General features: G+C 43.5%; 1 protein-coding gene across 1 annotated transcript in view; it reads left to right on the forward strand.

The window, feature by feature from the left end:
• The window catches only part of GABBR1 (gamma-aminobutyric acid type B receptor subunit 1), a 208,009-nt gene that overhangs the window by 101,938 nt on the left and 87,004 nt on the right, over window positions 1-19,067 (forward strand). Inside the window, exon 3 of the mRNA XM_032208492.1 lies at window positions 9,065-9,143. Within this exon, the coding sequence (XP_032064383.1) occupies window positions 9,065-9,143 (79 nt within the window). The remainder of the gene's footprint in view (window positions 1-9,064; window positions 9,144-19,067) is intronic.

Below are 19,067 nucleotides of genomic sequence, written 5' to 3' on the forward strand. Positions count from 1 at the left end.
TGCCTATATTGTGCCATCACAAAGGAAGGAGGTGATTAAAATGAAATTGCTCCCCATTAGGAATATTTTTCTCTCTCGAATGTTTTTCTCTGCAACTCTAATCCTGTTTAGGCTCACACCTATCTATCCAACTCTTCCCATAAAAATTTCTCCAGGATCTCTGTTTTATTTCCTTCTATCATGATTGTATCATTTATGCTAAGGATGACATTTCTGTCTTTTACAGCTTATAGCTTAGACTCTTGTCATAATGAAATTTGTTTAATTTTATTCTTTAATATTAGGTTCTGGTTTGGAATAGTTGATTCCCAAACCCTTTCCATATATATATTACACATATATTGAGCATATCTTGGCAATGTTTCTACGAGGTCCCACTCGGCATCTTCAGGCTGGTGCCTTCGGCTTTGTGCTTGTGCAATATATCAGGATGGCGAGTGAGACCTTGCCGAAACATTGCCGAGACAATCTCAATTTTACATGGGAAAAGACCCGAATACAACAAGACCAGCGCACTTACACCCGTGAAAATCTACGAATATATATATATAAATGTCCTTGCTTTGAAGGATAATGGGTATGTGTTTGTTCCCCAAAGAAAAAACATTTACCCAATTTGGGGTAATTTACCCTGGCTTAGGAAGTATTGCTGTAGAACTCATACATGCCTCAACTCTGTATTTTGCAGGATGGTTATACACCCCGCTCTCACAAAATAGGTGTACTGTATTACCTTTTATACTTGTTGTAGTTCAGAGTGTCATCCAACATGCAACTTTATGACATTTGTGTAACAGTGATGGAATTTACCTAGAAGCAGAAGAGCTTACATTTAAATCACATATTAATTTAGATTTTCTGGGCCACAAAATATTTGGATGACTACAAGATAGTGCCAAAGGAATGCTGCCTGTTTGTTTAACAACTAGGGAGTTGTCCAGATATTGTAGCCTAGATATGACCAACCTGATACTATAATTTCATGGAAATCCTTTTTTTTTTTTAAAGTAGGATCTGTGGAACATTTCATTCTTTTCTTTTTTTCTTTTTCTCTTTCCTTTTCTTCCTTTTTCTTTCCTGATTCTTTCCCCTTTCCTTTCCTATCCTTTCTCCTTTTCCCATCCTCTCTTGTTCCTCTCCTCCCTCTTCCTTTCTTCCTTCCCCTCCCCTCTCCTTTCCTTTCCCCTTTCCTCTCCTCTCCTTTCCTCTCTTTTCTCCTTTTTTCCTTTTTCCTGCCCTCTCCCTCTCCTCTTCCTCTTCCCCCTCCCTCTTCCTCCTCTCTCCTTTCCTCTTTTTCCTTTCTTTCTCCTTTTTCCTACCCTCTCCTCTCCCTCCCCTCTCTCTTCCTCTCCCCTCCCCTCCCTTTTCCTTTCCTTTCCCCTTTCCTCTTTCTCCTTTCACCCTCCTTTCTCCTTTTTCCTGCCCTCTCCTCTCCCCCATCCTCTTCCTCCCCTCCCTTCCCCTCCACTTCTTTTTCTTTCCTTTCTTTCCCCTTCCCCTTTCCGTTGTTGTACCAAAGGTTCCAATTTTCTAGCACTGTTGCCTTCTAAGAGAGGCATGTCCCATCAGGGAAGATTTTAAGAGTGATCCTCCTGCAGGCAGTGAGTGTATCAAACAATGTGAGGACTGTCCTCTCACTGGCTTAAAAACACTTAAGCGGGAGAAAGGTTTCCTTATACAAGAGAGAACAAGTGTTTTACTTTCTACCCCTATTTCTAAAAAAAACCCCAAAACATTAGCTCTCTCTTTAGGTGGAAATGGCGACAGGAAGGGTTTGTAGCATCCGAGGGAGAATTACCTCCCTTAGATCCTTTGCTGGTACCCATAACTGGGAGGATGCAGCAAGGGCATCTCCTAATGATTGCAGCTCTTGATGAAACAACCACACGAGGGCAGCCATACACCGTCTCTCCCTCTGACGAAAGGGTTCCCCTTTTTCTTCTTCATCTCCAGGCTGGGTTTTATAGCAAAATAACATATCTGCGCCATCCTCGCCCCGCTTGTGCCTTTGGGCTGCTTCCCTGAATACAGCATCATAAGAACTGTGGCAAGGAAGGGGCAGATTTTGTGTGGTGGACGGAAAACTGTGTTTTACTCCTGAATTTTCTACCAACAGATGGTCCGTGTGGCCACCCCATTGTGATTCTCTCTGCTTCTCCTTTTGTGTTCTTGATTGGCTGATATATAAATAGTCCGTGTCTGGGCAGACCAAGGCTCAGGATCAGCATTTGGAGATGTCTTCTTCTCCTAAAACATTTGGGAAACGTGAAATAAACCGGTGGGTTTTAGCACAGGCAAGAGAGAGAAAGAGGTTTGGAAGGTCAAGGTGACAATATTGCCCACCTATCTTCTACAACAGGGGTGTCAAACTCAAGGCCTGTGAGCTGGATCCAGCCTGTGAGGTCCTTACATCTGGCCCATGGGGCAGTGGTAGGATACGACCGGTACATCCTGGTATAGACGTACCAGTGCTGCTGGGAGCACCAGGTACCGTTCCACCTTCCCGCCCGCTCTCCTTACCACTATTTGAGCCGATCGGGGCTTTCGTGCATACGCACAGAGCGTATGGCACCTGCGTGATGCTCCGCCGAACAGCTGGAGCATTGCGTGCAGTAAGTATGCATAGGTGCACTGCGTGCATTCACGTGGTGGACGCCGGGCCCTGTTGCAGCGTACAGGTTGCAACAGGATCCGGAACCCACCACTGCCATGGGGCCACCCTGGAAACAGTGAAGGACCAGCCTGCGGTGCCTCTGCCAGCAAAAACGGAACTCTGTTTTCGTTGGCAGAGGGTTGCAGGAGGCCGTCGCAGCCAAAAATGGAGCTTGGGGGCCTGTTTTCGCTGGCAGAGCACCAGGGGTGAAATCAACTTACTTTTGCTACCGGTTCGCAAATGTGAGCACGAGCGGAGGACATTCTGCGCATGCACAGAGCATCAAAAACAGGATGTGACACAGCAGATAGACAACCGGCTGAATTGTACCACTGCAGAGCACTTGGGCCACGCCAGGCGCCCCCAACACAAGTGATATTGAGCTGGCCATGCCCAGCCCAACCTCCCAAGGTCAAACACAACCCTGATATGGCCCTCAATGAAATCAAGTTTGACACTCCTGTTCTACAACAATAAAAGACCCTTGTCCATTTGTCTCCAAAAGGGGTTTTCTATCCATTAAGAACATTAAAAGAATAAACAAAGCTCTGCTGGATTAGATCCCTCGTATGTGGTGAGTTTTCTTGCTTTCACAAGGGACTCTCTAGAAGTCATCCAATCTATAGATGGGGATATTTTTTAGAATGCAAGTTTTTTTTTAAAAAAAAGCTAAATATATATATAGGGGGAAGCTATTTCTAAGTGGCACTGGGGTGGTATATCACCTCTGTGGATATTTGAAAGCATAAGACTTACAGCCCCAAGTGTTGGGATTGTAACAAAACAAATGAGAACATTAAGCACAAACACACTCAGATACATATAGGACTAAACATGCATCCTGTCCAAAATACATTTATTATACAATATAGATTTCTTTAAATTATGACAGATTTTTTTTCACTTAGAGAAATGCACTGGGGAGGCGAGAAATTGCATTTTGAAGGATTTGGGGATATGATCCAAATTAGGTAGTCAAGTATTAATTATAAGAAAATAATGTTTACAATTTAGATTAAAGGCAAAGAGCAGTGCCAGCAACAGCTGAGGGAATTGTGTGCACCAAATAATGAAACAGCTGAGGGAAATGGGTGGTTCTAAACTGTGATACATAGATGATACTGTAAATGATAGATTAGGTAGGTAAGTAGGTAGGTAGGTAGGTAGGTAGGTAGGTAGGTAGGTGGATAAGTAGGTAGGCAGGCAGGCAGGAAGGTAGGTAGGTACAGTAGATATGGTAGACAAACAGACACAGACAGACAGATAGATGATAGATAGATAACCTTTATTTATCTCAAATTTTCATCCCACTATAGGTAGTACTCCACTTACAACCATTCATTTAGTGACCATTTGAAGTTACAACAGCACTGAAAAAAGTGATAGATAGATAGATATAATCAAGGAGAGAATCAACCCAGAACTAAGGAGAAATTTCCTAACAGTGAGGACAATCAACCATTTGGAATGGCTTGCCTTCAGAAGTTGTGGATGACTCCATCACTGGAAGTTCAAAAATGTGATACATAAGATAGATAGATAGATAGATAGATAGATGGATGGATGGATGGATGGATGGATGGATGGATGGATGGATGGATGGATGGGGATGATTGATAGACAGATGACAGACAAATAAAATGGGGTGGAATTGTACAAGCTTGTATAAGAAGAGACAGTGCTTTGTATTTATTTAATTTTTATTCATTTATTAAATTAATTTGCTACCCATCTCATTTTGAAGCAACTCTGCATGGCTTACAGAATAAGATAGGTGGGTGTCATTAAAATTTTCAAAGATAAATATTCCTGGTACTAAATGAAAATACCATCAAAGTAAAATCATAGTTACAAGATGGGAAAGGAGTGTGTGGCACTACAGATTCAGTATGTGGAAGCCATAAGAATTTATTGTGAAAAAATGTTTGCGTTATTTTGCCAGTAGAAATGTTCATACATGCTTTGACAAGGATGCCTTGATTTGGCCAAATTCAGATGGAAGTATAGGCTTGGAACTAGCCTTGTTTTATATATACTGTACTGTACTAACAAGTTACTCGAACTGTGATGGCACAGTGGTTAGAATGCAGTAAGGTAAAGGTTTCCCCATATATGTGTGCTAGTCTTTTCCAGCTCTAGGGGGCAGTGCTCATCTCTGTTTCTAAGCCGAAGAGCCAGCACAGTCTGAAGACGTCTCCATGGTCATGTGGCCGGCATGACTAAACGGTGAAGGCACATGGAACGCTGTTACCTTCCCACCAAAAATGGTCCCTATTTTTCTACTTGCATGTTGTACATGCTTTCGAACTGCTAGGTTGGCAGAAGCTGGGACAAATAACAGGAGCTCACTCCGTTACACGGCGCTAGGGATTCAAATCGCTGAACTGCTGACCTTCTGATCAATAAGCTCAGTGTCTTAGCCTCTGAGTCACTGCGTCCCTCTAGTATGCAGTACTGCAGGGTAATTGTGCTGACTGCCGATTGCCAGCAGTTTGGCTGAGTCAATCATGAGCCAATGAGATTCGAACTGCCAGCAGTTTGGCAGTTCGATCCTGACCGGCTCAAGGTTGTCTCAGTCTTCCATCCTTCCAAGGTTGGTAAAATGACGACGCAGATTGTTGGGGGAAATACGCTGACTCTGTAAATTGCTTAGAGAGGGCTGTAAGTGCCAAGTCTAAGTGCTATTGCTATTGCCACTTAAGAACAGCAGTATCCCTCTGATCTCTAGATTGATATAAGCCAGGGCAGGGGTGAAATTCAGCAGGTTCTGACAGGTTCTGGAGAACCGGAAATTTTGAGTAGTTTGGAGAATCAGCAAATACCACCTCTGGCTGGTTTCAGAGTGGGAGGGAAATGGGGATTTTGCAGTATCCTTCCCCTGCCATGCCCACCAAGCCACCCCCACAAAACCGGTAGTAAAAAAAATTGAATTTCACCACTGAGCCAGGGGTTTTGGAACTATGATAAATCTACAACCTGTGGGCGTTAACTCCCAGAATTCCTGGCTGACTAAGAAATTCTGGGAGTTGAAGTCCACAGATCTTAAAGTTGCCATAGTTACCCACTCTTCATATAGGCAGATCATGGGCCTCATATGCAGAGGTGGTATTCAGCAGGTTCTGACCAGTTCTGGAGAACCAGTAGTGGAAATTTTGAGTAGTTTGGAGAACTGGTAAATATCACCTCTTACTGGCCCCACCCCCATCTATTCTCTGCCTCCCGAGTCCCAGCTGATTGGGAGGAAAGGGGGATTTTGCAGTATCCTTCCCCTGCCACACCCACCAAGCCACGCCCACCAAGCCCACAGAGCCGGTAGTAAAAAGTTTTGAATCCCACCCCTGCTCATATGGCACTTGATGGTTGCCAGCATGACGCACCTCAGAGGCTGCCATTGGCTTCTACATCCTGGTACTGCTAGGCAGCTGATTAGCATTTCCCTAGCATGACATTATGAATGCATGTCTCTGCAGATGAAACCAAATGAAGCCCTGTCCCACCAGCTGGAAGCCTTTGAAGATGAAAAGATTGACTGCTCAGGCTCCAGATCTTTGTCTTTCCTCACTAATGAAATCTGTCAGGACTGGGCTCACAATATGTTGATCGGAGAAGAAATGTGTTTGAAGGGTGATTCAACTGCTGAAGAAGCCAACGTAGGTCTTCTGTTTTCAAGACTGATCATCCAGTTTCTCTCACAAAATTCTTGAGTTTCAGAGTAGGTGACATCTTGACAATTCCCAAGAGTTCTGGAGGACACAAATTATTTAAATCCCTTCTGCTCTTTTTCCTTGCTGGAATTTTGGGATGGAAGCTATCCTGATTACCTTGGGGACTGAGAAAATACAAGTCTGTAGGTTTTCAGGACCTCTCGGTGATTCTTGAATGCTTCCTCTGGAATGGGACTTGGAGTATTGGGGTCAGGGTGACTTAAATTCTTCATGGGTGGGCACACACTCAGAAAGAGAAGAGCAACCTGGATGATTAGGGTCCTGGAGGCTAAAACATGCAATGAACGGTTGCAGGAACTGGGCATGGCTAGTCTAGTGAAGAGAAGGACCAGGGGAGACGTAATAGCAGTGCTCCAATATTTGGGGGGCTGCCACAGAGAGGAAAAGATCAAGCTATTTTCCAAGGCATCTGAAGGCCAGACTAGGAATAATGGGTGGAAACTGAACAAGGATAGATTCAACGTAGAAATAAGGAGAAATTTTCTGACAGTGAGAACAATCAACCAATGGAACAACTTTGCCTTCAGAAGTTGTGGGAGCTTAATCGCTGGAGGCTTTCAGGAAGAGACTGGACTACCATTTGTTGGAAATGGTGTAGGGTCTCCTGCTTGGCTGGTGGGGTTGGACTAGATGACCTACAAGGCCCCTTCCAACTCTGTTAATCTAAAATCTAAAGTGAATGCTTCCAACTTTTATAATGGGTCTGAGAGGCTACTCAAGATTCTCTCTTGCCCCCATTTTTTTAAACTTTTACATGGAACAACCTAGAGAAATTGTCTGGAGCTGTGGACTGAGATGTCATCAGTGGGCTGAGGAGATTGTTACTATACCCCAAAAGGAATGATTAAAAAAAAAGATGGAAATCTCAAGTAAAACCTCTTCATAATTGGATAGAACTGCTTGCGGAGCTGCCTGGAGGTGTGGAGGAGGAGTGGACAATCTGGAGATATTTAAACATTGGCCTAGTTAGAACTAAAGATTACATGGGGAAATGGGGGTTTCTCCTCAAGCACGAGGATATTCACATGAGGCACTGTTCAACAACTATCCATCTTTTACAGTGCTCTCCGGGACCGATTTGCGCACAGAATAACTTGCTAGTCAGATATATCTCTGCCATTAATGTGGCCCAGTACTGGGCAAAGGTAAAGGTTCCCCTTGCACATATGTGGTAGTCATTCCTGACTCTAGGGGGCGGTGCTCATCTCTGTTTCAACAAAGAGCCAGTGCTGTCCGAAGATGTCTCCATGGTCATGTGGCTGGCATGACTAAACACCAAAGGCGCACGGAACACTGTTACCTTCCCACCAAAGGTGGTTCCTATTTTTTCTAATTGCATTTTTACATGCTTTCGAACTGCTAGGTTGGCAGAAGCTGGGACAGGTAATGGGAACTCACTCCGTTACCTGGCACTAGAGATTCAAACTGCCTTTCAAATCTTTCTGATCAACAAGCTCAGTGTCTAAGATACTGCATTCCTTCAGTCCCACCGGTATGGGGCTAGAACTATATAAATCTATCTTTTATCAAAGCTTTTAAGTTTTTTAAATATTAAATTGATTAAACATTCCCCCTTCCTAATTCCTGCATTTCTGCTCCATGGGAGCTCTGTTTTTCATCATTTCATCGTAGGAAAATGGCTGAAACAATGAACAGGTTAAAACTTGGGCTCAGGAAGAAACCCATACTGCTGATCTGGAAAATCCTTTTACAGCACTTCATTTATGAAGTCATTTATGCAATGCGTACCTTTTAAATTCAGCATGCTCAGAGGACGTGCAGTTAGTGCCAATGGCTAGGCATGGTTTTATAACCAATTTAGGCCACTTCATGTTAAAGTAAAACTCATTTATTGGGTAGGATGCAGGGTTGATGACTACAGTGTCCTTTTATACAGAGCTCCCTGGAAGATGATTTAAAATTTGCAGGTAGAGCAGGAGCTGGTGGCCAGAACTTTTGCAATTGCAATTGCTGTGTGACATTCAAACCAAATTCTTTTATCAGTTGCGTGGCTTCCTATTAATTTCCAAATCCATTTTAGAATACTAATTTTAGCCTCTAAAGCCTCACATGAACAAGAACTCTGTTCATCTGAGGGATTATTTTATTTCTATATATTCCTTTCTGGGAAATAAAATCAGCCTTTTTCGGTCCCGTATGGGTCACCCACCATTCAGAATTATTCCCATTGTGCATGTTCAGGATCAAATAATCTCTTTGCTGGCCACACGCTCCTAGAACCCTGCAGAATTTGGCAGTTTCGACCTGTTGCTGTATAAAGCATTCTGAAAAGGTGTTTATTCCTGCCCATATGTACTTAATGTACTTGGAGTACAAGAATGCCTCCTTTCAATTTGATTAAAATCATCTGTTGCATTTCTTGATTCGTCGCAGTTCTTTCTGTTTTAAAGCCAACCTACGACCACAGTTGAGGCCAAAATATGTTGCGAAGTAAGAAATTTGTTAAGTGAGTTTTGAAACCCTGCCCATGCCCACTCTGGTCCCCCAAGATCAAACACAACCCTGATGTGGCCCTCAATGAAATCGAGTTTGACACCCCTGGGGTAGGGTCTCCTGCTTGAGTAGGGGGTTCAGACTAGAAGGTCCTTTCCAATTCTGTAATTCTGTTGTGTTAAGTCCTGTTGTGTAATCTTTGTATGGACATTTCCTTTCCTCTTATCCTCAGATGCTGCTTCTCCTTGTGGTGAGTTTGCTGGCGATAGCACAACTTGGTCATGGAGCAGTCCATCTGAACATCACAGAAGGTAAGATATCCTCCTTTTCCTTCTATACTTCTGCCCTTGGGCCTCTTTTTCTGGGCGCTCCAGTTCCTTGCATACCCCAAAGATGGTATATTCTGGTCTAAGACAACATTACTATTTCTCTGGCATGCAATACCTGCTCAAAATGATATCTTTATATTTAAAATGTCTGACCTTGGTTTTAAGGAAAGACCCAAATGAATCTTCTGAGTCTGGTGTGATGGAGGGAAGATGGTAGAAAGGGGACCTTCCTCTCCTTGTTCACCAACCTCAATGCCCTCCAAGGTATCCAGGCAAAGAAATTCAGGCTGGGATTTTCTGCAGGCAAAACAGGGGCTGTAACGGAGGCTCAATAAGTTTCAACCCATCTGGTATTTTGGAAAGGTTAAACAAGAAACCAGCGCATATTGTTAGAAATTGCCTCAGTCTTATATTTTGATAATTCCCCAGTAAGCATGGGTGTCTTGCAAGCCGTCACTAATAGGCCAGGAAGGTTCTAGTCATCCCTTTATTTTTGTTGTTAAGGAAATGGCTGTGCTGTATTTCATGTACAGATAACTCATGCAGAGACTGCGCCGTAATGCTAAACAAAAGGGTTGAACTCACCTCAGACCTTGAAAGCTCATGATACTGCCACTGACCTACTTAATGGATCATTAACTTGTGGTATTTATTGCTACAAAACAAGGCGATGGCTTCTGACGGGTGGACTTAAGAGGAGAAAGGAATGGAGAAATCGTGTCTAGTCTGGCGAGGAGAGGGGCTTGGGATGGCATGGTGGCATCTTCTAATATTTGAGGGGCTGTCACAAAGAAGAGGGTGTTTATGTCTCAATCTATTCTCTAAAGCACCTGAAAGAAGGACAAGAAGCAATGGGTGGAAACTAATCAAGGAGAGAACAAACCGAGAACTAAGGAGAAATTTTCTGACAGAACAACTTGCTACCAGAAGTTGTGAATGCTCCAACACTGGAGGTTTTCAGGAAGTAAATGGACAGGCATTTGACTAAGATGGTGTAGGGTCTCCTGCCTTGAGCAGAGGGTTAGACTAGAAGATCTCCAAAGTCCCTCCCAACACTGTTATCCTGTTAAGTCTATGAAGGACTGGTCTCTCAAGGATTCAATTCAAAGTTTGGAACAGCCTGCTCCAAATACCAGTAGCCATGGAACAAAAGCAGAAAGGGTATCTGTCTTCTCTTGTTCCTTGTGAATGCACTAGAGCTGTGATGGCCAGCTGGTCTTCGCATGCACAAGAGTGCTGGAAACTGGAAGAGCAGCACCCTGGTGCGCATGCATGTGGCAAGCTAAGCTGCTTGTTTCTCGTGCATGCTTGCGCACCAGCCAGCTGATCTTTGCACGCACATGCACGCCAGAAACTGGAAGACCAGGTGACGGGCGTGCATGCGCACACCAGACACTGGAAGCTCAGCTTCCCTGCATGTGCTTACGCACCAAGGAGCTGCTCTACCAGTTTCTGGTGCTTCTCTGCACACGCGTGCTGCTGTTTCGGCAATCAGTGCCGAAAAAGTTCACCAACACTGTCCTAGCGGCATATATCTGACCACTGTGGACTACAATGGGCTTTGGCTCATTCCAGTGTGGCCAGGCTTACATACTTATGTTAATTATTGTATGTCTTTATTATTGTATTTGCGTGCTTTTATATTATTCTATTTTGTTGCATTAAAACGAAGATCATAATTTCTTACAATACCTGGAGGACTGAATTATAGGATATAAATAAATAGAATGACGTTCAGAATACTGGAAAGTTAAATCTAATATTATATAAAATGAGATCCAGTAATAAAAAGATACCATGAGCAGTAAACATGTCAAAATGATGTGTATAAATAATTGGCAAAGTTGTAAAACTGAAGGTGCCAGATAGCAAAAGCAGCAGTAGCAGTTAGACTTATATATCACTTCGTAGTGCTCTACAGCCTTCCCTAAGCAGTTTACAATGTCAGCATCCTGTGTTCTCATTTGACCCAGCCCTAAAGGATGGAAGGCTGAGTCAACTTTGAGCTGGTCAGGATCGAACTCCTGGCAGTGAGAAGAGGTTCCTGCAATATTGCATTCTAACCACCATGGCTCTAGTAGCCAGGGTTTCCAAAACAAAAATGGCATAAGTATAACTCAGATTTTTTGAGAGTCAGGCAGTAAACAAATTTAATATACTATGGTTGGTCACACTATCAGCCAGATGTTTAGATTCAATTTGGAATGTTTGCCTATCCATTGCATACTGCACTACTCAAGGACCTTGGTTAGGCAGATGTTGTTGTAGATATTATTGCTGAACAATACTAAAGATATTGTTGCAGGATGTAAGCTGTTTCAAGTAAAGCCACAATTTTACAATTGACTAGCAGTAATTTTATCAATGTTGATGATGTTCAAGTGCTGCTCCAGATGTTTTTGGAATTGCACCCAAGGTGCTTATTACAATCAGTACTATCTTTGCTTTTTTTGCCATTGTTATTCTACTTCCATTTGGTCTTCATATTTTGTGATTTTTCTCCAGTACTTTATCTTCTTTTCTGCTATCTCCGGATACTGCAACATCTACTATCCAGACTTTTTGGTCTTTTTTAATCAACAATTGTTAAGTCTGGGGTGTTACATGGCAGTTGATTGTCTAGTTTGAATCCCAAAGTCCAAGAGTACTTTAGTTTCTACATTTTCTATTACTTGTCTGTTTTGTAATCCCATCAGTTCTTGCTTTCAGGCAAATGGTATTTCTTGCATTTTTCCAATGCATCAAGATTGCTACTTTGTTAGTCCATTTGTTTGTAATCACTTTGTGCTATCTTCCTGCAGCAGCTAACTAAGTGATCCACTGTTTTTTTCAGTGTTTTAGGACAGACAGATTTTGCTGTCTGTTGCTATCTACTCAATTCTTATCATTCAGGATACAGCTGGAAGGGCCCCTGGGGGTCTTCTAGTCCAACCCCCTGCTCAAGCAGGAAACCCTATACTATTCAGACAAGTGGCTGTCCAGTCTCTTCTTAAAAACCTCCAGTGATGGAGCACCCACAGCTTCTGAAGGCAAGCTGTTCCACTAGTTAATTATCCTCACTGTTAGGAATTTCAGGTTGCTTCTTAATTTCAGGTTGCTCCTTTCCTTGATTAGCTTCCATCCATTGTTTCTTGTCCTGCCCTCTGGGTGCTTTGGAAAATAAGTTGACTTCCTCTTCTTTCTAGCAACCTCTTAAATACTGGAATATTGCTATCATGTCACCCCTGGTCCTTTTTTTCCACTAGACTAGCCATGTTCTTGCAGTCATTCTTCGTATGTTTTAGTCTCCAGGCCTTTTATCATCCTAGTTGCTCTTCTCTGCACTTTTCCCAACATCTCAATAACTTTTTTCTAACATGGTGACCAAAACTGGATGCAGTTTTTCAGCCATGAATGTATTTAGTCATAAGGCTTGGTCTAGGGCAGTCAAAATCAAGTCCCTTTGCCTCTTTCTTCAACTTTCCTATTTTAGCCATTATCAGATCTTGTTATCTACTTTGCCTACTAGTACTGGCCATATTAAATATTTTGCATTGCCACATCTTCTTTCTGTTCTTCGTTCGGTCTTTCTTGTACACCAGTTCGGTCTCTCTGGTATTCAGTAAGCCTTCGTGGTTTATGATGCATCTTCTTCACTGTCCTTCAGATATTCTTCCAATGCCCTTTTTTCTTCTTCAACTGTCTGATGTACTTGCAACATTCCACGCCCACCTATTTCCTTTGGTAAGTAGGGTCTGTCAACATTGCTGAATTGAGTGACAGGCATGATTCACTGTCATTATTTTTCTGGTCTTCCTACCCAGGACTTTTAGTTCTGCTTAAATCCAGTCCACTATTCCATTTGTGTACCTAATGACTGGAATTTTCCAGGTGTAAATTGCCTTGATAATATTTCCTCCACTGAGTTTGGACTATAAGATCTTCTTCACTCTCTCATGATGTATTCACCTCTAATCTTCTTCTTGACTTCAGTGTGCTTGATGTTGTCAGCTTGATGGATGCCCAGGTATTTGTAGTGCTCTTCCTCAACCAGACTTTTGATGTCATTTCCATAAAGCATCTTCAAAGGTCACTATCTTTTCCATGCTGATGGTAAGGGTGCTTTTCCATACAGCTTCAACACATCCATGTAAATGATGTTTAATAACCATGAGCAAGACTAGTTCAATAGTGTTGACAGAGGAATCAATGCACTGATAAAAATAGTTGTGCTAGTGAATTTCGTTGGAAGATTCCCCTCTTGATATTAACCTCCCTTAGTCTCCCAGTCATCAGGTCTAGGACCACTCACTTTACCTGACTCACCCTGACCTTCTCATAGTGTATAACTCACTGTGGCCAACTCACCATGGGACAATTCAATGCAGGATAACTCAAGAGAGGGACTAAAGAATTGCAGTGGGACTCGTCTTGCTTCACGTTTGAACCTTCTCAAGCTAGAAGTCCTCAAGTCTGGGGTGAGTTGCAACTCTACTTGACTCTCTCTTGAGTTATAGTTATCCTGTATCAAATTGTCCCATGGAGAATTGTCCTGTGGCCAGTTGGCCACGGTGAGTTGTCCCATAGATAGTTGGCCACGTTGAATAAGCCATGGTAAGTTGGCCGTGGCAAGTCAGCTATGGCTAAATGGCCATGGCAATGTTCTGACCTAACCTTCACAAAATCACCAAGCAGACTCCTTGTCCCGACAAAACCCCTTTTTATTAAGTTAATGTGAATTCCTCTCATTCACATTCAGCAAAGTCCCGGCAAAGTCTTTCAAGGATGAATTTACAGCCACAGACCTTATCAGGCTTGGAGTGCTGCCAGGCCGATATCTTCCAAACGCAATGCTGTATAAGAAAATACTTGGCAAGGAGTCTCTGAGAGTCATGAACAAACCTTCACACTAATTACCGTATTTTTCAGAGTATAAGGTACACCTTTTCCCCCACCTAAAAGAGCATGGAAATGTTGGTGTGTCTTATACACTGAACACAGTCATTATTGGCCTCCCGAAGCCCCACCCCTGCATCCCACTTTTGCAAAAAAGGGGTGAAAAGGGAAGGGAAAAGGCAAAAAAGCCTCATTTTTTGCAAAAAAACAGCCCGTTTTTGTCCGTTTTTGCAAAAACAGGGATATTTTTGCCTTGCCCCAGCTCTGCTGAAGCCCTGCAGAGTGCTGCTGGGGGCTGAGGGAAGGCAAACACTTTTTCTTCTTATTTACCTCTTCGAAATCTTGGTGTGTCTTATACACTGGTGCGTCTTATAGTCCGAAAAATACAGTAAGCGGACTAATTATCTCCCGAAAACTCCCCTCCCCTTTCGCTCCTATTCCCTATAGGAGGGGCCATTCACCGTCCACTTGTGCCTTTACTCATGAGTCGGCCCTTGTTCCTTAACTGTTCCCTTCTCCTGGTAGCTCTGCGCACATCGGGATCAGGCTCCAGCTGCTCTTCTGCCCCACTGATCTCCGACTCCGAAGGTAGCTGATAAATGTCGGACAGCCCTGGCCCCATATTTTCCTCCAATGCAGAGCACTGACCAGAGCCTTCTCCAGACTCCAGGACTGGCCCATGTTCCTCCCCAACCTCCTCACTGTCTGAATCTGCACCAGCTACCCTGGCTGCTGGCTGGCCACAACAGGCAAGAAGCCAGAGCAAGTTGCCCCATTCTGCAATCGGGGAAGACAACTGTATTCCATCATGCCATTTGTCTTTTCACAAAGCTTCTGAAGTTTCTACAGACTCTTGTTATTTCTATGCCCTTGATTATCATTTATATACAATTAAAAACTTTGGTAATATCTCTACCAGAGTAAACTCTCTCCCTGTGGATGTGATGGGGTTCCCCAGTGCTTTGGAGAAAAGGCTGCACTACAGCATCCCATGGGTAGTTTTCCTGCCCCTTATAGAGGATTGGACTAGATCAGCGGTCCCCAACCTTTCTGACATGGCAGGCCAGTGGAGGAGATGGTGCTTGGGGGTGTGTGGAAGAGGAAAGGGTTTCACACTTGTGCACCACTTTCACAAATGCAGCTTCATGTGTACACAGGCGTGGTTGTTGTGGCCTGCCAGTGGCCAGCGGAGCTGGCAGCAGATTCAGACAGTGAGGAGGTTGGGGAGGACCAGGAGGAACATGGGTCAGTCCTGGAGTCTGGGGAAGGCTCTGATGAGGGTTCTGTGTTGGAGGCAGAGAGGGGGCCAGAGCCATATGCCAGTTATCAGCTGCCTTCAGAGTCAGACATCAGTGAGGCAGACAAACAGCTGGAGCCTGTTCCCAGTGTGCGCATGTGCAGAGTTGCTAGACGAAGGGAACAGCTAAAGAACAGGGGTCGACTTGGGAGTAAGACCACAGGTGGACGATAAAAGGCCCCTCCCAGAGGAAATAAAAGAGGAGCGAAAGGGGAGTGGAGTTTGCAGGAGACAATTAGTTCGCTTAAGTAATTCGTGACTCTCCTAGACTCCTTGCCAATTTTTGCAGATATCAGCCTGCCAGCTCTCCAAGCCAGATAAGGTCTGTGAGTGTAAATCCTCCCTCAAAAGACTTTGCTGGATGTGAATGAGCAAAATTCACAGTCAATTAATAAAAGGGGCTTTTATGGGGACGAGGAGTTTGCTTCATGCTCTTGGGAAGCCTGGGTCAGAGCAGTGCTCGCCACCACTTCCACGGCCTGGTTCCAAAAGGGCTGCAGCCGGCCACTAGGTCATGGACAGGGAATTGGGGATCCCTGGACTAGATGATCCTTCCGGTTCTTTTTAACTCCACATTTTTGTGTTCCGAAGATTCTATAAATAATATCATTGCTTACTGTGGAAGAAGTCTTTTTCCCCCCACAAACCAACTAACAATCATAGAAATAATTCTGGCTTCTTTTTCTGCTTCCTCCCTGCCTGGAGGATGTTTGGCAAGGTCAGAACATTCTGCTGTAGAAGCATTTTGAGCCGAGCATAGGATTGCTCTATTAAAGCATATTTTTAGCTATAGTAATCAGGGGTTGTTGTTTTTTAAAAAAAATCCCAGATACAGAAGGTTTCAACCTCAAAGGAAATACATAAGCCAATAGTAGTATTTTTTTTCTTTTTTCTGGTAATTTTGCACTACCTTTTATCTTCATAGAATCAAAGGCAGAGTACATTCGGACATCTCTTTAAAAATATATATATATTTATACTTAAGTGCAAGGAAATCAAGCACAATCAACAATATTTTTAAAAATCAATATTTAAAGTGATATTGAATCAACCTCTGGCTCTGACGCAACCATAGCAATAGCAATTAAGACTTATATACCGCTTCGCAGTGCTTTTTACAGCCCTCTCTAAGCGGTTTACAGAGTCAGCCTATTGCCCACAACAATCTGGGTCCTCCTTTTACCCACCTCAGAAGCAAGGCTGAGTCAACCTTGACTCATGCCAAGCAGGTACAGACTAAAAATAAAACCTTCATAAGACCTTAAAACATTTTAGTTGTGGTTATAAACAAAAGGTCATGGTCAAGTTAAAGTGTAGACCACATGCTGAAATTGCCATCGTTACAGCATCACTGCAGGAAAGTCCAATTGTCATAAACTATACACATAAACTATATTTGCCTCTAGGAACTCCTCCTCCTCCTCCTTCTCCTCCTTCTCCTTCTTTTTCTTCTTCTTTTCCTCCTCTTCCTCCTCCTCCTTCTTCTCCCTCTTCCTCCTCCTCCTCCCTCTTCCTCCTCCTCTTTCTTCTCTGTGTTTTCCCACAAATGCAAGATTGGCATTTTTTCAGAGGTGCCAAATTTTGATTCATTGGTTGCACTAGGAATTGATTGCCTGGCTTGTCACAAGACTGGTGTTATGGCCTGAGCGAAAGTGGCTAGCCCAAAGTCACCCAGCTGGCTTTCAGGCGTAAGGTGGAAGTAGACCTCACAGTCTCCTAGTTTAACAGAGTAACAGAGTTGGAAGGGACCTTTTAGGTCATCTAGTCCAACCCCCTGCCCAAGCAGGAGATCCTACACCATTCCTGACAGATGGCACTCCAGTCTCTTCTTGAAAGCTTCCAGTGTTGAAGCTCCCACAACTTCTGAAGGCAAAGCTATTCCATTGGTTGATTGTTCTCACTGTCACAACGTTCCTCCTTATTTCTAGTTTGACTCTCTCCTTGGTCAGTTTCCATCCATTGTTCCTTGTCTGGCCTTTCAGGTGCCTTAGAAAATAGCTTGACCCCCTCCTCTCTGTGGCAGCCCCTCAAATATTGGAACACTTATGTCTCCCCTGGTCCTTCTCTTCACTAGACTAGCCATGCCCAGTTCCTACATCCATTCATTGAATGTTTCTAGCATGGTGCCTTAATCACTAGGCACACACTGGTTTTCTATTTGTCTCTGATAATATATTAAACATATTTAAGTGACTATCTTGATATTTACTCTATATTAGATTTTTTCAAACTCAGCAACTTGAAGATATGTAGATTCCCAGAATGCCACATTCAGTATGCTGGAATTGAAGTCCACACATCTTCAAGTGGATGAGTTTGAGAAACACTGCTCTAAATGAATGATTCATGGTGTATAAAAATGTAGTTGCCACATTTGTAGCTACAAGGTGAAGCCCCCAACTCCAAACACAGAATCCATCACCCAGACTAGACTCCCATGGTAGCCCATCATCCTTACTAGGTGTTACTCTGATAGCAACACTATACAGGCAGTCCTTGAGCTATGACCACAATTGATGTTGCCAAGTGAAAGATTTGTTAAGTGAGTTTGCCCCATTGTGCAACTTTTCTTGCCACAGTTGTTAAGTGGATCATTGCATTTGTTAAGTTAGTAATATAGTTGTTAAGTGAATCTGGATTCCCCATTGACTACACTTGCCAGAAGGTCGCAAAAGGTGATCCGGCATGAGCCCAGGACATTGCAACCGTCATAAATGCGAGTCAGTTGTCAAGCACCTGAATTTTGATCATGTGACCATGGGGATGCTGCAATGTGTCAGGCCTGGAAGGAATCTTTTGCATTGGGCCTTCAGGCCTGCCACAATTTCTGCTGTGGGAAAATGGGAGGGGGGATTATATGGAGTATGGGAGATATATAGTCTAAATAACATTACTTTCTCAGAGAGTCAAGGACACCTTGCCCTGCACCTGGAGTGGTGTGACTGGGAGGCATCTCCAGTTGGGACGGTGCCTGATTGGATCATGTGGGTGCTGGGCAGGGACTTGAACTTTCATTTGGGTGGTGAAAACCTGGAAGCTTTCAGATTCGGGTTTTCCCAGATGTGCCAATATGGCATCTCTAATTAAATGGATCTTTGAGGAACCTCAAGCCTCGGAGTCTTCTTTCATTGGGGGTCTTACTTGACACAATGGTCATAAGTGTGAAAAACGGTCATAAGTCATTTTTTTAGTGCCATTGTAACTTTGAACAGTCACTAAACGAACTCTTACAACCATTCATTTAGTGACTATTCAAAGTCGCAATGGTACTGATCAAAGTGCCTTATGACTGCTTTTCACACTTATGACCTTTGCAGCATCCCCATGGTCACATGACCCAAAATTGGGGCACTTGACACTTGGCGTGTATTTATGACAATTGCACTGTCCCAGGGTCACGTGATCACTATTTCTAACTTTCCCTGACAACTTGCGACTTAGCAAAGTCAACAGGGGAGGCCAGATTTGTTTAAACAACCCACGTGGTTCTTTGAACAACCGGAGCGATTTGCTTAACCATTGTGGCAAATTTAGGTCGTAAAAATGGAGCAAAACTCACTTAACAACTGCAGCTGACAATTTGTGGTTGTGAGTCGAGGACTACTTGCGTGAAGTCACAGTGAGAATCAATGCAAGCGTCCTGTCTTCCTTGCAACCAGCGCGGATTCCGGGAAGGGTTATCCCAGTCCATTCTTTCCAGCTCTCTGCAGCCGAGCGCTTCACTCTGTCTGCTG

Source organism: Thamnophis elegans, chromosome 2 (genome assembly GCF_009769535.1).
Source record: "Thamnophis elegans isolate rThaEle1 chromosome 2, rThaEle1.pri, whole genome shotgun sequence".
NCBI lineage: Eukaryota > Metazoa > Chordata > Lepidosauria > Squamata > Colubridae > Thamnophis > Thamnophis elegans.